Consider the following 16,311-nt stretch of genomic DNA (forward strand, 5'->3'; position numbering starts at 1 on the left):
CCCCCCCCCCCAACACCCCCCCCCCACCCCACCCCACCCCCAGTGGATGGTTAGCACTGTTGCTTCACAGCTCCAGGGTCCCAGGTTTGATTCCCAGCTTGGGTCACTGTCTGTGCAGAGTCTACACATTCTCCCCTGCCTGGATTTCCTCCCGGTGCTCCGGTTTCCTCCCACAAATCCCGAAAGAGGTGCTGTTAGGTAATTTGGACATTCTAAATTCTCCCACTGTGTACCCGAACAGGTGACATCTAGGGACTTTTCACAGTAACTTAATTGCAGTGTTAATGAATGCCTACATGTGACAATAATAAAGGTTATTATTATTAGAAACACATCACAGGAACCTAATTTTAGTATGTTAGCAGTCATTAGTGTGCATTCACTCTGATCCTTCACTCTCACTGAATATTCTGTGGGCACCGGCGTGATATCACACTGGCATCATTTACAAAAGTTTTGCATAAACATAAACGTGGCGGCCTCACTCTCCAATCATACACAGCACACCATCTACTTCCCTCGTCATCTTTCCATGCCAGTACAGGAGAAGCAACATCTCCCCTTTTGCCTCCCCTCTCACCATTCAAGGCTCCAAATACCCGGTACAACTGAAGCAGTGACTTACGTATTGCTCTTTCAATCTAGTATATTGTATTTGTGGCACTCAGCATGGTCTTCTCTACACTGGGGACCAGATGCAAATTGGGTGAACTTTGCAGAACACCTCTGTTGAGTCTGCAAGCATACCTTTGAGCTCCATTGGCCTGCCGTTTTAATTCTCCACCTTGCTCTCACGCTGACACCTCTGCTCCTGGCTTGCTGCACTGTTCCAGTGAAGCTCAATGTAAGCTGCGGAAACATCACTTCATCTTTCAATAAGCACTTCACAACCTTCTGTACATTGTGTGCAACAATTTCAGATTGTAACTGCATTTTGTTTCCTTTTCTTTGCGTGGGGTTTTCCCGTTTCTCTTTTTCTCCTCTTTGTTTTGCTTTTCACAAAGCAGCACACCTTATTCAAAACCTATTGCATGTCTAACTTGTCCCAGTGCTGATGAAAGGTCATTGACCTGAAACGTTAACTCTGTTTCTCTTTCCACAGATGCTGACTGCCCTGCTGAGTGTTTCCAACGTTGTCTGCTTTTATTTCTTAAAAATGCTTCCATCTTGCAACCCATGCTCTTTGTAATAATTCCCAGGATGCGCAGTGTGAAAGGCCAAACGGGTTAATTTCAAACTGTAAAAAACAAACTGACAATAAAACCCACTCCCAAAGCACACAAAATAAATGTCCCAGCCAGCAACTATCGGGAACTGCCTTTACTGGGTCTGGGAGCTACATTTAATGGTCCTGCTAACAAGCCTCAGCTGGGTGGGCACCCGCCAGCCCACCGTGGAAACACGTATTCTATGAAGCCCATTGGGTGATCAATCCGCGATCTCCCATGGTCCTCATGAGGTTTTGTAACACTCTTGTCCACACAGGCTGCAAGAACCTTGTATCTGTTGGTTAAGCACAAGACCTGAGACTCCTTCGTTGTTACCTTCTGGATCCCCCAATCAATCCAACCGAGTCCCAACCCATTTCTCTCTTTAGTGCTGACAAGTCTGCAGCTCTTGTTTAAACTAGCACAGACTAGCAGAATAATCTCTCCTGTAACTTCCGGATTCTGCTGCTTGGATTAAAGATACATGCTTCTTGCCTTTCTTGTAGTCACATTCAGCTCTCCTTATTATAAACCAAATATGAAGTACTTAACCAAAGTGATGTGACTGCCTTCTGGAATAAAATGCTATTCTGAGGTACTTTTCTCCCTCAGCACATCAGTATCTGAAGTTTGGACTCAACTCATCAAAACTGAATCGAAGTTCCTCGAACTGAAGACACTTACTATGGGAATGGTGTAAAGGGCCTGTCACAATATGTGGATATTGTAAAGCACGTAAAGGGTTAATGTAATGTTACTACTCTAAGTCACTAGATGGTGCTATAGAGCAACCATATAAATATCACTTGCCTCCTTAACTTCTGGGAGATAGATGGAGATACATGGAGAGAGTGGAAGGGAGCAAGACAGAGTAGTTATGAGATAGTTGACCTAATAGTATAGTTAATAGTGTAGATGTGTAGTGTAACCTTTACGTGGGTTGCCTCTGGGTGCTCCGGTTTCCTCCCACAAATCCGAAAGGCATGCTGTTAGGTAATTTGGACTTTCTGAATTCTCTCTCTGTGTACCCGAACAGACGCGGTAATGTGGCAACTAGGGGCTTTTCACAGTGACTTCATTGCAGTGTTAATGTAAGCCTACTTGTGACAATAACGATGATTATTATTATTACTTAACTAGTTCCTTAGTAATACGTTCAAATCTAATTCAGTGTTGTGTAATAAATTAGCTTTGATTATTAAACACTGCTTGCTGTTCTTTGTTAGCACTACAACCTGCACCATCCTGAAGGAACAAAAAACAAAGAACACAACAGGTCCTCCCTGTTTATTCCCTGTGTATTCACTTATTTCCCCTTTTAGTTTGCAATTACATTTTTGATCCATGGATGATTAATGGACATGTCTCTTTGAGGCAAGAAGCCCGTATCTTTAATCCAAGCAGCAGAATCCAGAAATTACAGGAGAGATCACTCTGCTCGTCTGTGCTGGTTTAAACAAGAGCTCAGACTTGTCGGCACCAGAGAGAGAACTAGATTGGAACTCAGTTTGATTGATTGACTGGTGGACAATGAATTGGCCCGAGGGTGGCACGGCGGCACAGTGGTTAGGACTGCTGCCTCACAGCACTGAGGACCCGGATTTGATCCCGGCCCCAGGTTACTGTCGGTGTGGAGTTTGCACATTGTCCCTGAGTCTGCGTGAATCTCTTCCACAACCCAAAAAGATGTGCAAAGTAGATGGATTGGCCATGCTAAATTGCCCCTTAATTGGAGAAAAATTATCCCAAAAGTCTGAACTCTGTCTGGTAACAGGTGGTGATTGGATCCTATCCCAGTGGACTGCTTTTCAGAGTCCCAAAGAGTTTCAATTTGATCCTGGCAGCATGGAGAAAGGTTCTGCTACCCTCTCCCCTCCATTTCTTTCCCCAGAAAAGGTCTAGGCTGTGTTTCTGAACTGGCAGAAAACCTGGATAATCTATTTACAGGAGAACTATTAGAAGCTATGCAAACAAAGACCAGAATATGCTACTTCTCTCCAGAAAGCTTGTGAGTACTGTATTTCAGAAACTACAGATGCCTGAGTACAAACCACAGACTCAAAGCAAAGTTTAAAGAGAAGTAAGGTGTTGGAAACTTCTATCTGGAAAAAAAGACTTTTTAATCCTTTTACTTAAGATTTTTACCCCTTTCCACCCTCTGGTTGTTTGCCTCGTGTGTGTGAAGAGGGTGGAGGAAGGTTAAAATGGGGATTAGGAATTAGTTTACAGTTAACCATTTGTATTTACTGCATGTTTCATTATAGTTCTTATTATGAATAGACAGCAATTATGTTTACATTTAGAAACCTGGTGACTGTAATTATTGGGCAGCCAAAGGTTTTAGGTATTTCTATAAAAACTATTGGTTAATTCACTTGTGTTGTGACTCCAGAGCACGTGGGGCTGGAATTGGCCATGCACTTGCCCAGGGTGTCCGAACAGTGGTTGTTGTATTTCACAATCACATCCACCAGCACCCACATGCTCCAGCTGCAACACATCAGTTGCCCTGTTATCTTTTTTGTATTTTATTTAATTATTTAGAATTTTAAGCTTTGAAATAACACTCCATTTTCTATTCATAGTTTCTAATCCAGGTAATAGTCTTGTTTAACTTATTAAATTTAATGATATGCTTTAGTTCTTTACCATTATTTAGTTTAATTCTAATTTAACTCTAGAGAATTTTTTTCATAAACATATAAAGAAGCACCTCATACCCTCACTTCACCATATTACATTCTTTCCAGATTCGCCATCATTTTGGTAAAATTTGCATTCAGTTGAAGCTGCTCTGTGCTCACAAAGTCATTATTAATTCACTTGCTATTTTATTTGGCACAATTGAAAGTTTTGCCCCAGATTAGGGAAAAAAACTAAAAGCAATCACCAGCCATCACTTACCTATTTTCTTGTGTCATCACACTGATTTTGTCCCTCACCTCCTGTTTTCGCTCAAAAGCGCCCCGCAATTCGCATTCTGTTGTTAAATTCTCTACTCTCTCAGTGCCCTGTTGCTGCCACTGTTTCCCACACTGTTTTTAAAATCTCTGATCTCCCAGTTGCTTTGCTCCTCTGCCAACTTACATGTGTGCACCACTTCAGCAAGAACTTACCAGCTAATGTCATCATGAAGAGAACAGAACACCCAAATAGGATCTGCTGTTCTGAAAATCATGAAAGCATCAAACATGAAGGTGGTATTCACAAACTGAAGAGGGTCAACCTTTACACCTTTATATAAAGGTGCAAATGAGACCCCTTAGTGATAACAGGGAGGAGGTCATTGTAAAGTGAAAGGTGGGTAAATACCCCGACTAACCTTGACCAGTTTGCAGTAACCCATTTCAACTCATGGGGCATTACCCGGTGAGATAGACAAAGGGGACAAGAGTAAGGTGAAGGTCCAACACAACTTTATTGAATACTTTATCAAGGGAAATTGTATTCAAATGAAACTATGTAGCCTCTGCAGCAAGGCAACAGGAAAAAACCTGCTGGAAAATTGCATTTGGCCTTCAAAATCTGGTAAACCCAGTCTCGTGGATCTGCGCCAAATCTTCTAGTCCCCAGCAACTATTCTTATCCCATGGACTGGGTTTAGCAATTGGAAAAATATACTCTTTTGGCCTGTCACTGTTACCTTTCGTACGCTGATTATTTTTAAAATATTTTTATTCTCCTATTTCATATTTTCATCCAAATTTAAACCCACCAACAATCAACAGTAACAAATATAATGTCAAACCCCTTCCACCAACCCCCAAACAACCCCCAACATTTTAAATACAAACATCAAAGAAAAGGAATCAGGAATCCACCATCCACCCATACATATTCATCGACAACATACCCAGTCCAACCCCCCCTCCACCCCAAACCACACCATAATGTTCGATGTCATCCAATTCTTGAAAGTGCATAATGAACAAACCCCATGAACTGTAGAACCCTTCCATCCTTCCCCTCAACTCAAACTTCACCTTCTCGAGTGTTAAAAACTCCAACAGACCCCCCCCCGCCACGCCAGGGCACAGGGTGAAGAAACTGACCTCCACCGCAACAGCATCTGCCTTCGGGCGATCAACGAGGCGAAGGCTAAAACATCTGCCTCCGCACACGCTTCCAACCCCGGGCCGATCCGATACCCCGAATATGGCCTCCAGAGGACCCGGCTCAAGCCTTCAAAATCACCCTGAACACGTCCCTCCAATACCCTTCCAGCTTTGGACAGGACCAAAACATGGGAACATGGTTTGCGCCCCCCCCCCCCCACAACGCTCACAAACATCCTCTACCCCCTCAAAGAGTTGGCTCATCCTCGCCTTTGTGAGGTATGCCCTATACACCACCTTCAGCTGTATCAGCCCCAACCTCTCGCAAGAAGTTGAGGCATTCACGTTCCGGAGCACATCACACCACAACCCCTTCTCCATGCTCTCCCAACTCTTCCTCCAACGTTGTCTTAATCTGCTCCAGCAGTGCCTTCTATTCTCCCAGGATCACCCCATAAATCACCGACACCACCCCCTTCTCCATTCCTCCTGTCGTCAGCACCTCCACCAACAGTGTGGAGGCCGGCATCACTGGAAAGCTCTGTGTCTCCTTCTTAACAAAATCTTGGACCTGCATATACCTAAACATTTCCCCCTGCCCAATCCATATGTCTCCTCCAGCTCCTTCAGTCTTGCAAACCGGCCCCCCAGAAACAAATCCTTTAGTGCCCTGACTCCCTTCTCTTCCCATCCCAACAAACTCCCATCCCACTTCCCTGGCTCAAATCTGTGATCCCCCGTATCGTGTTTTCCCGTGACCCCGCCCCCCCAGCCTAAAGTGCTGCACAACTGCCCCCAGATTTTCACCATCTCTACTACTACCGGATTCCATGAGTATTTCCCGGGGACATCGGGAGCGGCGCTGTTGCCAACGCCCTCAGCCCCGACCTCCTGCACAGACTCTCCTACATTCTCACTCACTGGGAGTCCCCCCTCTAACCCAGCTCCTCACCTTCTCCGCATTCGCCGCCCAATAATAATATAGTAAATTCGGAAGACCCAACCCCCCCTGACTGTCGTCCTCTCTGCAACAGCACCTACCTAATCCTAACAACCCCCCCCCCCCCCATATAAACGAGGTTTTCATCTTTTCAACCTCCTCGAAAAATGCCTTTGGCAGAAAGATCGGCAGGTACTGAAAAATGAACAAAAATCATGGCAACACGTTGATTTTAACCGGCCTGCCAGTGACAGAGGGAGGCCAGCCCATCTTGTCGGATCCGCTTTCACCCTCCCCACCAAACTAGCAATGTTATACCTACACAGCCCCCCCCAATCCCGTGCCACTTGCACCCCCCAGATATCTAAAGTGAGTCCCCGCCCTATGGAATGGTAGCCCCCCGCCCCTACCCCCACCCTGGGTAAGTTTAAATCCTGAAAAAGACCCAAATACACGAAACAGCTCCAATATGGCCCCCATCGACCCACTCAGTTCCAATACATACAACAGCAAGTCGTCCACATACAAAGATACCCTATGCTCCCACCCCCCTCCCCCGCACTATCCCTTTCCACACCTCCAAACTCCTCAAAGTGATCACCAACGGCTCAATCGCAAGCGCGAGCAACAGTGGGGGACATAGGACATCCCTGCCTGGTCCCCCGGTGCAGAGCAAAGTACCCCAAATTCATGTTATTCGTGCGGACACTCGCCCTCAGTTCCCTGTACAGCAGCCTTACCCAATCTACAAATCGTGACCCAATCCCAAACCGCTCCAGGACTGCCATTAAATACTCCCACTCTACTCGGTCAAATGCCTTCTTGGCATCTAATGCCACAACCACCTCTGTCTCCCTCCCCCCCAGTCCCATAACCACATTCAATACCCTCCTAATGTTCGAAAAGAGCTGCCTCCCCTTCACAAACCCGGTCTGATCTTCCGCTATCACCTTCGGGGGACACACCTCCAACCTACTCGCCAATACCTTTGCGTCCACATTCGAAAGTGATATGGGCCTATGCGACCCGCATTCTGTCGGATCCTTATCCTTCTTGAGCAACAGGGAGATCGATGCCTGCCCCAAAGTCTGTGGCAACACCCCCTTCCCTATCGCCTCCTCAAACATCTCCACCATCAGCGGCGCCAACTTATCTTTAAATTTCTTGTACTACTCCACCGGGAACCCATCTGGTCCTGTTACCTTCCCCAACTGCATACTCCCAATCGCATCTTATATCTCCTGCTCCGCTATCACCCCCTCCAATATGGCCTTGTCCCCCTCCCACAACTTTGGGTATTCCAAACCATCCAGGCATTCCTGCATCTCTCGATCCTCCCCAGGTGGCTCTGACCTATACAATCTCTCGTAAAACTCCTCAAAAACCATATTAATATGATCTAGAGCTGCCACCAACTTCCCTGCCCTATCCTGCACTTGAACAATTTCCTTCGCTGCTGCCTCGCTCCGAAGCTGGCCTGCCAACATGGAGGCCAGCTCTCCATATTCGTAAACCGCTCCCCTTGCCTGCCTCAATTGGTGCACCACCTTCCTTGTGGACAGCCGGTCAAAACTCGCCTATAACTCCTTCCTCTTTTCCAATTTCGCTGGATCTCCATCTTCTGCATAACTCCTGCCTACCTCCAACATCTCAGCTATTACCCTTTGACGCTCCATCCTCTCCTTATCCACCTTTGCTTTAAACAAGTTCACCTCCCCCCTCACCACCACCTTTAGAGCTTCCCATACCACCGCCTGTGCAACTTCCCCCGTACAATTGAACCCCACATATTCCTCGATTACTTTCCCAATCTTATCACCGAAACCTCGGTCCCCCAGCAGCCCCACATTTAATCTCCACCCCGGCCTCTGCATTGCCTCCCTCTCCAACAGCATATCCACCCAATGCGGCGCATAATCCAACATCGCAATTGCCGAGTATTCCGACTCCTTAACTGCAGCCAACAGTGCCTTCCCTACCACAAAAAAGTCAATTTGTGAATAAACCTTGTGGACCAAGGAGAAAAAACGAGTACTCCCGCTCCCCCGGGTGCAGACACCTCCAAGGGTTTCCGCCATTAGTCCAGCCAATGCATTCACCCCACCGTGATGCGACCTGTCCAATCTCGGCTCCTGCATCAAGTTCCAGTCCCCATCAACTCGTGTGAATTCAAATCGGGATGGCCTCACATACCTTCTTCACAAATTCTACATCATCAATCCTGAGACCATACATAATAAAAAAAATAATAACCTTTTATTGTCACAAGTATGAAGTTACTATGAAAAGCCCCTAGATGCCACATTCCAGCGCCTGTTCGGGATAGCTGATACGGAAATTGAACCCGCGCTGCTGGCCTTGTTCTGCATCACAAACCAGCTGTCTAGCCCACTGAGCTAAACCAGCAGCACCAGCCTCCCCTCCAATGTCCCTGTCACTATCACATACCTGCCTCCCTGGTCTGCAACCACTTTCTCCATCTGGAACCATACTCTTTTGCTAACCAGGATCGCTACCCCTCGAGCCCTACTATCAAATCCAGAATGAAACACCTGGCTGACCCAGCCCTTCCTAAGGCTCACCTGCTCCTTTATCCTCAAGTGAGTCTCCTGCAGCATCGCCACATCAGCCTTCAAACCTTTCAGCACCCTTGATCTCTTGATTGGGCCACCCAACCTCCTCACCTTCCACATAACCATCCTAACCGGGGGGGACTCACCCCCTCACCCATCTTATCCACCATCATTGTATCACCGGGCCCTGCCCATGAGCCTGACCTGCCTCTATCCATTGTTAACATCGAATCCACTCCCCCTCCCAGAATCCCCCCCTGCACTTCCTCTCGAAAAACCCTCACCCAGTATCGATCCCCCCCCCCCCCCCCCCTTTTCGGCTCATCGAAACCTGCTCGCCAGGCTCCAATGTCCCAAGCCCCTCCCCCACCTCACCTCCGTTCACTTGCCAACTTGTTAGCTAGCGCGGGGGCCCCCACCCAATGCTTCCCCTCCCTCCCTCTCCTCCCAGGAAAAATCAACCAAACCCAAACATCTCAATAAAATAACATAAAACCGTAGCAACATAGAATGACAATCAAAAAAACTTAAACTCTATAGTAGTGTAAAGTAAATAGAGAACAAGGGAGATCAAAAAACAAAACATTTAAAACATTTATACACTCTCCCAACTCCCCATTCGCCGTCCACAACCCCTCTTCAGTTCCAGTCTTCACTTCTGTCCCAAGCCTTCTGCCTTCACGAACTCTCCACCGTCTCGAAGTAGAAATCTCTGGCGTTGTAGGCCACTTTCGGCTTTGCTGGATACACCACACCAAATCGCACCCCGCTGTTGTATAATGCCGCCTTAACTCGGCCGAAAGCCGCTTGCCTCTTTGCCAGCTCCACCGTCAAGTCCTGGTATATGCGAATTCCAGCACCAGCCCACTGCACCTCCCGCTTCTGCCTCACCCAGTTCAGCACCTTCTCCTTCATGTGGTACTTTTGTAAGCAGATGATCACTGCCCTTGGCGGCTCATTTAACTTTGGCTTCAGCCTCAGCGACCGATGGGCTCGGTCCAGTTCATACCGTGAGGGCTCCTCACCCTCCCCCACCAATTACGCCAACATCTTGGCGAAGTACTCCGTTAGCCTCGAGCCCTCCAGCCCCTTGGGCATGTCCACAATCCTCAGATTTTGCTGCCTCGAGCGATTCTCCAGGTCCTCCAGCTTTGCTCGAAGCCCCTTATTGGCCTCTACCACCCGCTGCAGCTCATCCCCATCGAGGTGAGCTGATCGCTGTGCTGCGACATGGCCTCCTCCACTCCCTTCATCTTCTCGCTCTGCTCCCTCACCTTGGCGGATGTCTTCGCCACAGCTACTCTCACCGGGGCAACTGCCTCCTCCACCAACGTCTTCAAAGCCACCGCCATCTCCGTCCTCAACGCCGCCAGGAAAACTGCTTCTCCAGCTCCAAAGACATCATCTCAGTCATCCCCTCTGCTGTGAACAGTGCGGCCCCACCCAACAGCCCAGCCTCCGCAATCTTGCTAGCTCCCAGGCTAGCCCCCTCCCTCGACGGTGAACAGTCACTCCCTCCCTTCTTCACGGCTGTTTTTCTTAATCCTTTCGACATCCTTTGTCTTCTTGTATCTTCCTTCATTCAAACATTCACAAATTGCCCCCAGAACCGGACTTTAAAAATCCTAAAAGCACGCCTCAAGCAGGAGCAACCCAACATGCAACTTCCCTTCTACATGCTGCCACCAGAATTCCCCCTTTTGTACACTGATTTAAGATAACATTTCAACCTGCTAAGTATACTTTAGTAAACAAAATATTTTGGGAAATTAACTTTTTTTTAAATTTGAAATACCCAATTCTTTTTTTCCAATTAAGGGGCAATTTAGCGTGGCCAATCCACCTACCCTGCACATCTTTGGATTGTGCGGGTGAGACCCACACAGACACAGGGAGAATGTGCAAACTCCACACGGGCAGTGACCCGGGGCCAGGATCGAAACCGGGTCCTCAGCGCCGTGAAGCAGCAGGGCTAACCACTGCACCACCGTGCCTCCCGAGGAAATTGTACTTAACAAATATTAAAATATAATTTCATTAATATTTGGCCTCATTTAAACTAAAAATTCAAATGTTGTGTTAGCTCCTATAAATCTACATTTCATTGCTCCCTATCTGCAACAGTGCCCACGTGCCAAATTCAGGTTTGTGGATTAAAAGTGAACTGCAAATCAGCTAAAGCTCTTTTCAAATAGGGACTTGTCCCAAGACTGTCTTCTATGTGTCCAAAAGTAATATCATGGCTGAAATATCATAACTCCAAGCCTTGCCCAGTGATGTGTTCTGACGCTATTCTAAGTCATATCGTGGCCAGGTACCCGGCCATCTGGACGTGCTGTGAGCTCTGAAATTTTGGTCACTTGTTCCTGTAACAGCTATAGTCATAGATTTTTTAAAATTTAGGTCATAGTATATTATTTTGAATACTGTCAAAAAGAGTCTTTGGAAACTATATCATTCAACAATTGAAGTGTCAAGTTACTTTGATTATACTTTGTTGAATACCCACATTCAATTTTATAAACCAACTGCAGTTTCCCTCCGCGTTGCGCCCGGCAGGATCTGGGCATGCTGGGTGTATTGCAGGGAGGCCCAAATCAGGCTTTGTGCCAGGTGTGAAACCTTGCTCGAGTCACCCGATTAGCGGTGCCTGGCAAGATCTGGATCAGGCCCTCGCATTTTCCCACACCCGCGAGTCACCGGCCGCATGGGTAGGCCTCAACTGGGTGCCAATCAGAGGCCATTGGAGTCCCCCGGTGATCAGAGGCAGGGCAGTACCTTGGCACTCCCCTGGCACCTGGGCACCCTATGCCCGGTTGGCACTGCCAGAGTGATGAACTCACCGGCGAGACTGGCTGTTCAGAGATCGGGGCGCCATTTTGAAAGTGAGCTTGAGAGTCCCCCACACCCCCCGCCATGGGCAGTTCTACCCCCTGCAGACATCGGCATTACCAACCCCCCAAGTGAGGGCCCCCACTTTCAGGACACCCGCTTTCACCCCTCAACCTTTATGGAACTCCTCCATACCCCCCCCCCCCATTGACCTCCCCACCCTTCATAACCCCCTCCCACTCTCCCTTTCATGGTCATGGCCACCCTCAGACCTTGACCCTTGGCAATGCCAACCTGGGAGCCGGGCACCCTGGCACTGCAGGATGGATGAATCGCACCCTTCATGTGAAAAATAGGAACTTTTATCAAGTGTAACTTGATTAAATTCTTCATAATTACAGCTTTCAAATTGTATTTTTCTGTTGATTATGATGCCCTGATTTCTGTAACGAAAGTCTTTTAAATATTCTACAAAGCTTTTTGGAAATTTATAAGATTCTTCAGACTTTTTCTAATCGGAATTTCTTGAACCAAACTACTCAATGTTTTCTTCAGTGAACAGAAATTTCCAAGCTCAATTTCAAACAGCGCATGCTGTAAATCATTCTTTTCAGCTTATTTTCTCTACAATTATACATGTGAAGTTTCCAGTCTTCATATGGAATGAAAGTATTGAAAGTACATCCATAACCTTTACTAAAGCCAAAATAGTAAAATAATTTGCAGATCACCAATGTAAAACTGAAGAAAATAATGTACCAAATACAGATATATAAAGATGTGGTGCTTTTTGAAACTGATTTTGGTAATTCTGACTTTCAAAAGTCACCAGTTTACTTGTATCTTGTGGTGCCAGCAGATTAAAAATCGCACACTTTTCCTGTATATATCTTTTGTAAGGGAAGCAAAGAGTCCATACCTGTGTAGGTCGAAACAAATCTTACTTTATTTAACATTAACTATTATTTACAGCTCCAGTAGATCCCTACCGGGTCTTCTCTAGTTGGTGACAAAGCCAAGTATTATTAAGGGTCCCTTGCACTCTTATCGGGGGAGCTCATACTTTGCAAGCTCCATAGGGCAGTTAACCATCCCTACCCCATAAGACCCGTGCGGGTTATAGCAATATCCTATCATGAATGTTGGCCTTAAATGGTATTTATGTATCTCACGGGTCGATGTGAAATGTCATGTAACACTGTATTTGGTAAGCAAATCTTTCCTGAAGGTCTGCCGTTGTGTCTCTATTTTAGCTTATCTTTTACTATGGATCTAATGATCACTGGTGCCCAATCAAGTATTATGAAGATATGAAGAGAAGCTTTCCTGATGGGATCATTCATCTCTGCCAAAAAGGAATTCGTCATGCCTTTGTTTTGGATGCCAATAGAGAAATGGCTGAAATGCTGATAGACTGGTTATGTACAGATCTAGCAAAATTGTAATAGAGCCATAGCATGTGTATAAAGTAAAATATAAATGCTTTTTAAATGATCTAATATATGACACATTACATACTCTTGTAAGTCTGATGTGTTTTAGACTTGAACAAAGGCTAGCTTATTTAAACAAAAATAAAATAAACTTCAGATATATCTCCCAGACAGGGCTTGGAAAATAGTTTTCTAGAATGACTACTTGGTTACAGCTTTCAAAATATTTGTGATTGCTGTAAATTTTAGATCTACATGCAGTCTCTATGCAAGGAAATCTGTTTTATATCAGGTTATTTTTATGGACTTATAATTGTTGGTGTTCAGTCTACTTGTAGTTCATTAGGTTAGATTTAGTTTTCAATCAAACGAGCATTGCGGGTTTGTTGAAAAGCATGGATGGAACTCTTCCAGATCCCTGCCAAACACCAGCAAGGGAAAATATTACAATATGTTTTGAAATCATCTTGCATTCACATTCATCAGATCTCACCTGACCAGAAACCTGTCAAGACCAAATTAGCCACTAAGCTACTTCCACTAGTAGGAAACATTGTGTAATTTGTCTGGAGTTTATTGCAGGCGCTGACATTTGTTTCAAATAAAACACTGCAGCTATGATATTGATAAGGATTTATTTTCTCCTGGAGCAGCTACACTTCATAAAGTAGAACTTAGCTATTGTCTTTGATTATAGCTACAACGAAATGTGTTTATGGAAGAGCAAATATAGAAATTCACCAAAGCTACAAATAAATGAAGTAATTTTTGACATAGCAACTTTATTTGATTTTGTATTTTGGGCCTAACATTATACATTATTCATTCCTACTCTTTATAGTCAATGAGGCAGGCAGCAAGACTCCTTTTGGGCCTCCTCTTAAGTATTTGGTCCTGTTGCTAACTTTTGGTTGGCTCTTAATTCGTAATTTGCTCTGTTTGTTTAACCTTTTCTCGCGAGTCGCCAGGTATCTTTATGATACCGCCATGAGGTTCAAGTTCAAGAACTGATCAGTAACTCAACACACCAATTAGTAAGACTCAAATCAAAACACATTTATTATACACAGTAAATCACTACTCATGCATAAACTCTACTTTCTAGGCTATTCCTATCACTAAAAGGCCTTTACTTAGCTTCGGACTGACCCACCAGGTCAGGGGAACAAATGGCCTTTTGTTCAGGTCCTGAGTCTGCAGGGTTCAAAAGCTGGTATGGACTGGTAGCTAGGAGCGCCTCGTAGCGAGCGTTGACTTGAGACTTACTTGGTTGGCGGCAGCGAGGCAGGTCACTGTCAAGGGTTGGTTCAAGCTGCTGAGTGACCCTGCCAAAGAAGGACAATTTGAACTTGGGGGCTTTACTTTATAGTCCCCAGGGGCTTCCCGCCCTTCGGGGCGGACCCCGTACCTGGTTCCAAGTGATTGGACTGCGTTCCGATCACTTAGATCGATTTCTCCAATACTGGAGTTGTTCCCTGATCGCTGGGCGGTCCCTAAATGTCCGTTGGCCTTCCTTTGTCTTGGCTCCTGCTGGCGCCGAAGAATCTGGCTTGGCTTTATTCACCTTAACTGTTGCAATTGTGCCTTGGAATTGCTCATTACTATGCAGATGGCTGCTGGTTTCAGTGCTGTCTGGTTTCTTACAGGTTTCAATACACATGGGGCGCGATTCTCCACTCCCACGCCGGTTGGGAGAATCGCCTGGGCCGCCAATATTTCCCGCGACGCCGGTCCGACGCCCTTCCGCGATTCTCCTAAGCGGCGGGAACAGCACGGTCGAGTTTCGCGGGCCGCAGGCCGGAGAATCGCCCGAGACACCCAAAACGGCGATTCTCCGGCACCCCTGCTATTCTCAGGCACAGATGGGCCGAAGTCCTGACGGCGTGACCCCAGTTCACGCCGTCGCCATTCACACCTGCAATTTAAAGTCGTCAGCCAGTCGTGCTGGCTGGCGCTGAGCAGGAAGGAGGTGAGCGGACTGTAGCGCAGCGCCCAGAGACCGGGACGGCTTCCCTGAGAAGGCTGCGGCCAAAGGGGGGGGGGGGGGTGCGGGAGAGTGTGCAGGTGGGGGGTGGGTGTGGGAGAGTGTGCAGGTGGGGGGGAGTGTGCAGGTGGGAGGGGTGAGGGAGAGTGTGCAGGTGGGAGGGGTTGAGGGAGAGTGTGCACGTGGGAGTGGGGTGAGGGAGAGTGTGCAGGTGGGAGGGGGTGAGGGAGAGTGTGCAGGTGGGGGGCTGAGGGAGAGTGTGCAGATGGGGGGGTGAGGGAGAGTGTGCAGGTGGGAGGGGGTGAGGGAGAGTGTGCAGATGGGGGGATGCGGGAGAGTGTGCAGGTGGGAGGGGGGTGGGGGAGAGTGTGCAGGTGGGAGGGGGGTGAGGCAGAGTGTACAGGTGGGGTGAGGGAGAGTGTGCAGGTGGGAGGGGGTGAGGGAGAGTGTGCAGATGGGGGGATGCGGGAGAGTGTGCAGGTGGGAGGGGGGTGGGGGAGAGTGTGCAGGTGGGAGGGGGGTGAGGGAGAGTGTACAGGTGGGGTGAGGGAGAGTGTGCAGGTGGGGGGGGTGCGGGAGAGTGTGCGGGAGAGTGTGCATGTGGGAGGGGGGTGTGGGAGAGTGTGCAGGTGGGGGGGGGGGGTGAGGGAGAGTGTGCAGGTGGGAGGGGGTGAGGGAGAGTGTGCAGGTGGGAGGGGGGGTGAGGGAGAGTGTGCAGGTGGGAGGGGGGTGAGGGAGAGTGTGCAGGTGGGGGGGTGAGGGAGAGTGTGCAGGTGGGAGGGGGGTGCGGGAGAGTGTGCAGGTGGGAGAGGGGTAAGGGAGAGTGTGCAGGTGGGAGGGGGGTGCGGGAGAGTGTGCAGGTGGGAGAGGGGTAAGGGAGAGTGTGCAGGTGGGAGAGGGGTAAGGGAGAGTGTGCAGGTGGGAGGGGGGTGCGGGAGAGTGTGCAGGTGGGAGGGGGATGAGGGAGAGTGTGCAGGTGGGAGGGGGATGAGGGAGAGTGTGCAGGTGGGAGGGGGATGAGGGAGAGTGTGCAGGTGGGGGGGTGAGGGAGAGTGTGCAGGTGGGAGGGGGGTGCGGGAGAGTGTGCAGGTGGGAGAGGGGTAAGGGAGAGTGTGCAGGTGGGAGGGGGGTGAGGGAGAGTGTGGAGGGTGTCGTCCATCCGCGGATGCCACATGTCAGCCGCCCTGATATGGCAGGACAGTGACGAGGACACGGCCACAGGTTGTCGTGTGGCTGATGGACACAGGCGAGTGGCACACTGGTGAGCAGTGCGGTGTGAACTGACC

General features: G+C 48.0%; 1 protein-coding gene across 2 annotated transcripts in view; it reads left to right on the forward strand.

Annotated features, from left to right (window-relative positions):
- ldah (lipid droplet associated hydrolase) overlaps positions 1-16,311 on the forward strand; it is a 521,342-nt gene that overhangs the window by 454,967 nt on the left and 50,064 nt on the right. The window contains exon 7 of one of the 2 annotated variants that reach the window (XM_072498871.1): positions 12,862-13,817. The exons of the other annotated variant lie outside the window; for it this stretch is intronic. Coding sequence (XP_072354972.1) covers positions 12,862-13,053 — 192 coding nt within the window. The 3' untranslated portion in view covers positions 13,054-13,817. Of the gene's footprint in view, positions 1-12,861; positions 13,818-16,311 lie in introns of those variants that run through there. 2 annotated transcript variants of the gene reach the window in all.

Source organism: Scyliorhinus torazame, chromosome 4, assembly GCF_047496885.1.
Source record: "Scyliorhinus torazame isolate Kashiwa2021f chromosome 4, sScyTor2.1, whole genome shotgun sequence".
NCBI classification, from domain to species: Eukaryota; Metazoa; Chordata; class Chondrichthyes; order Carcharhiniformes; family Scyliorhinidae; genus Scyliorhinus; species Scyliorhinus torazame.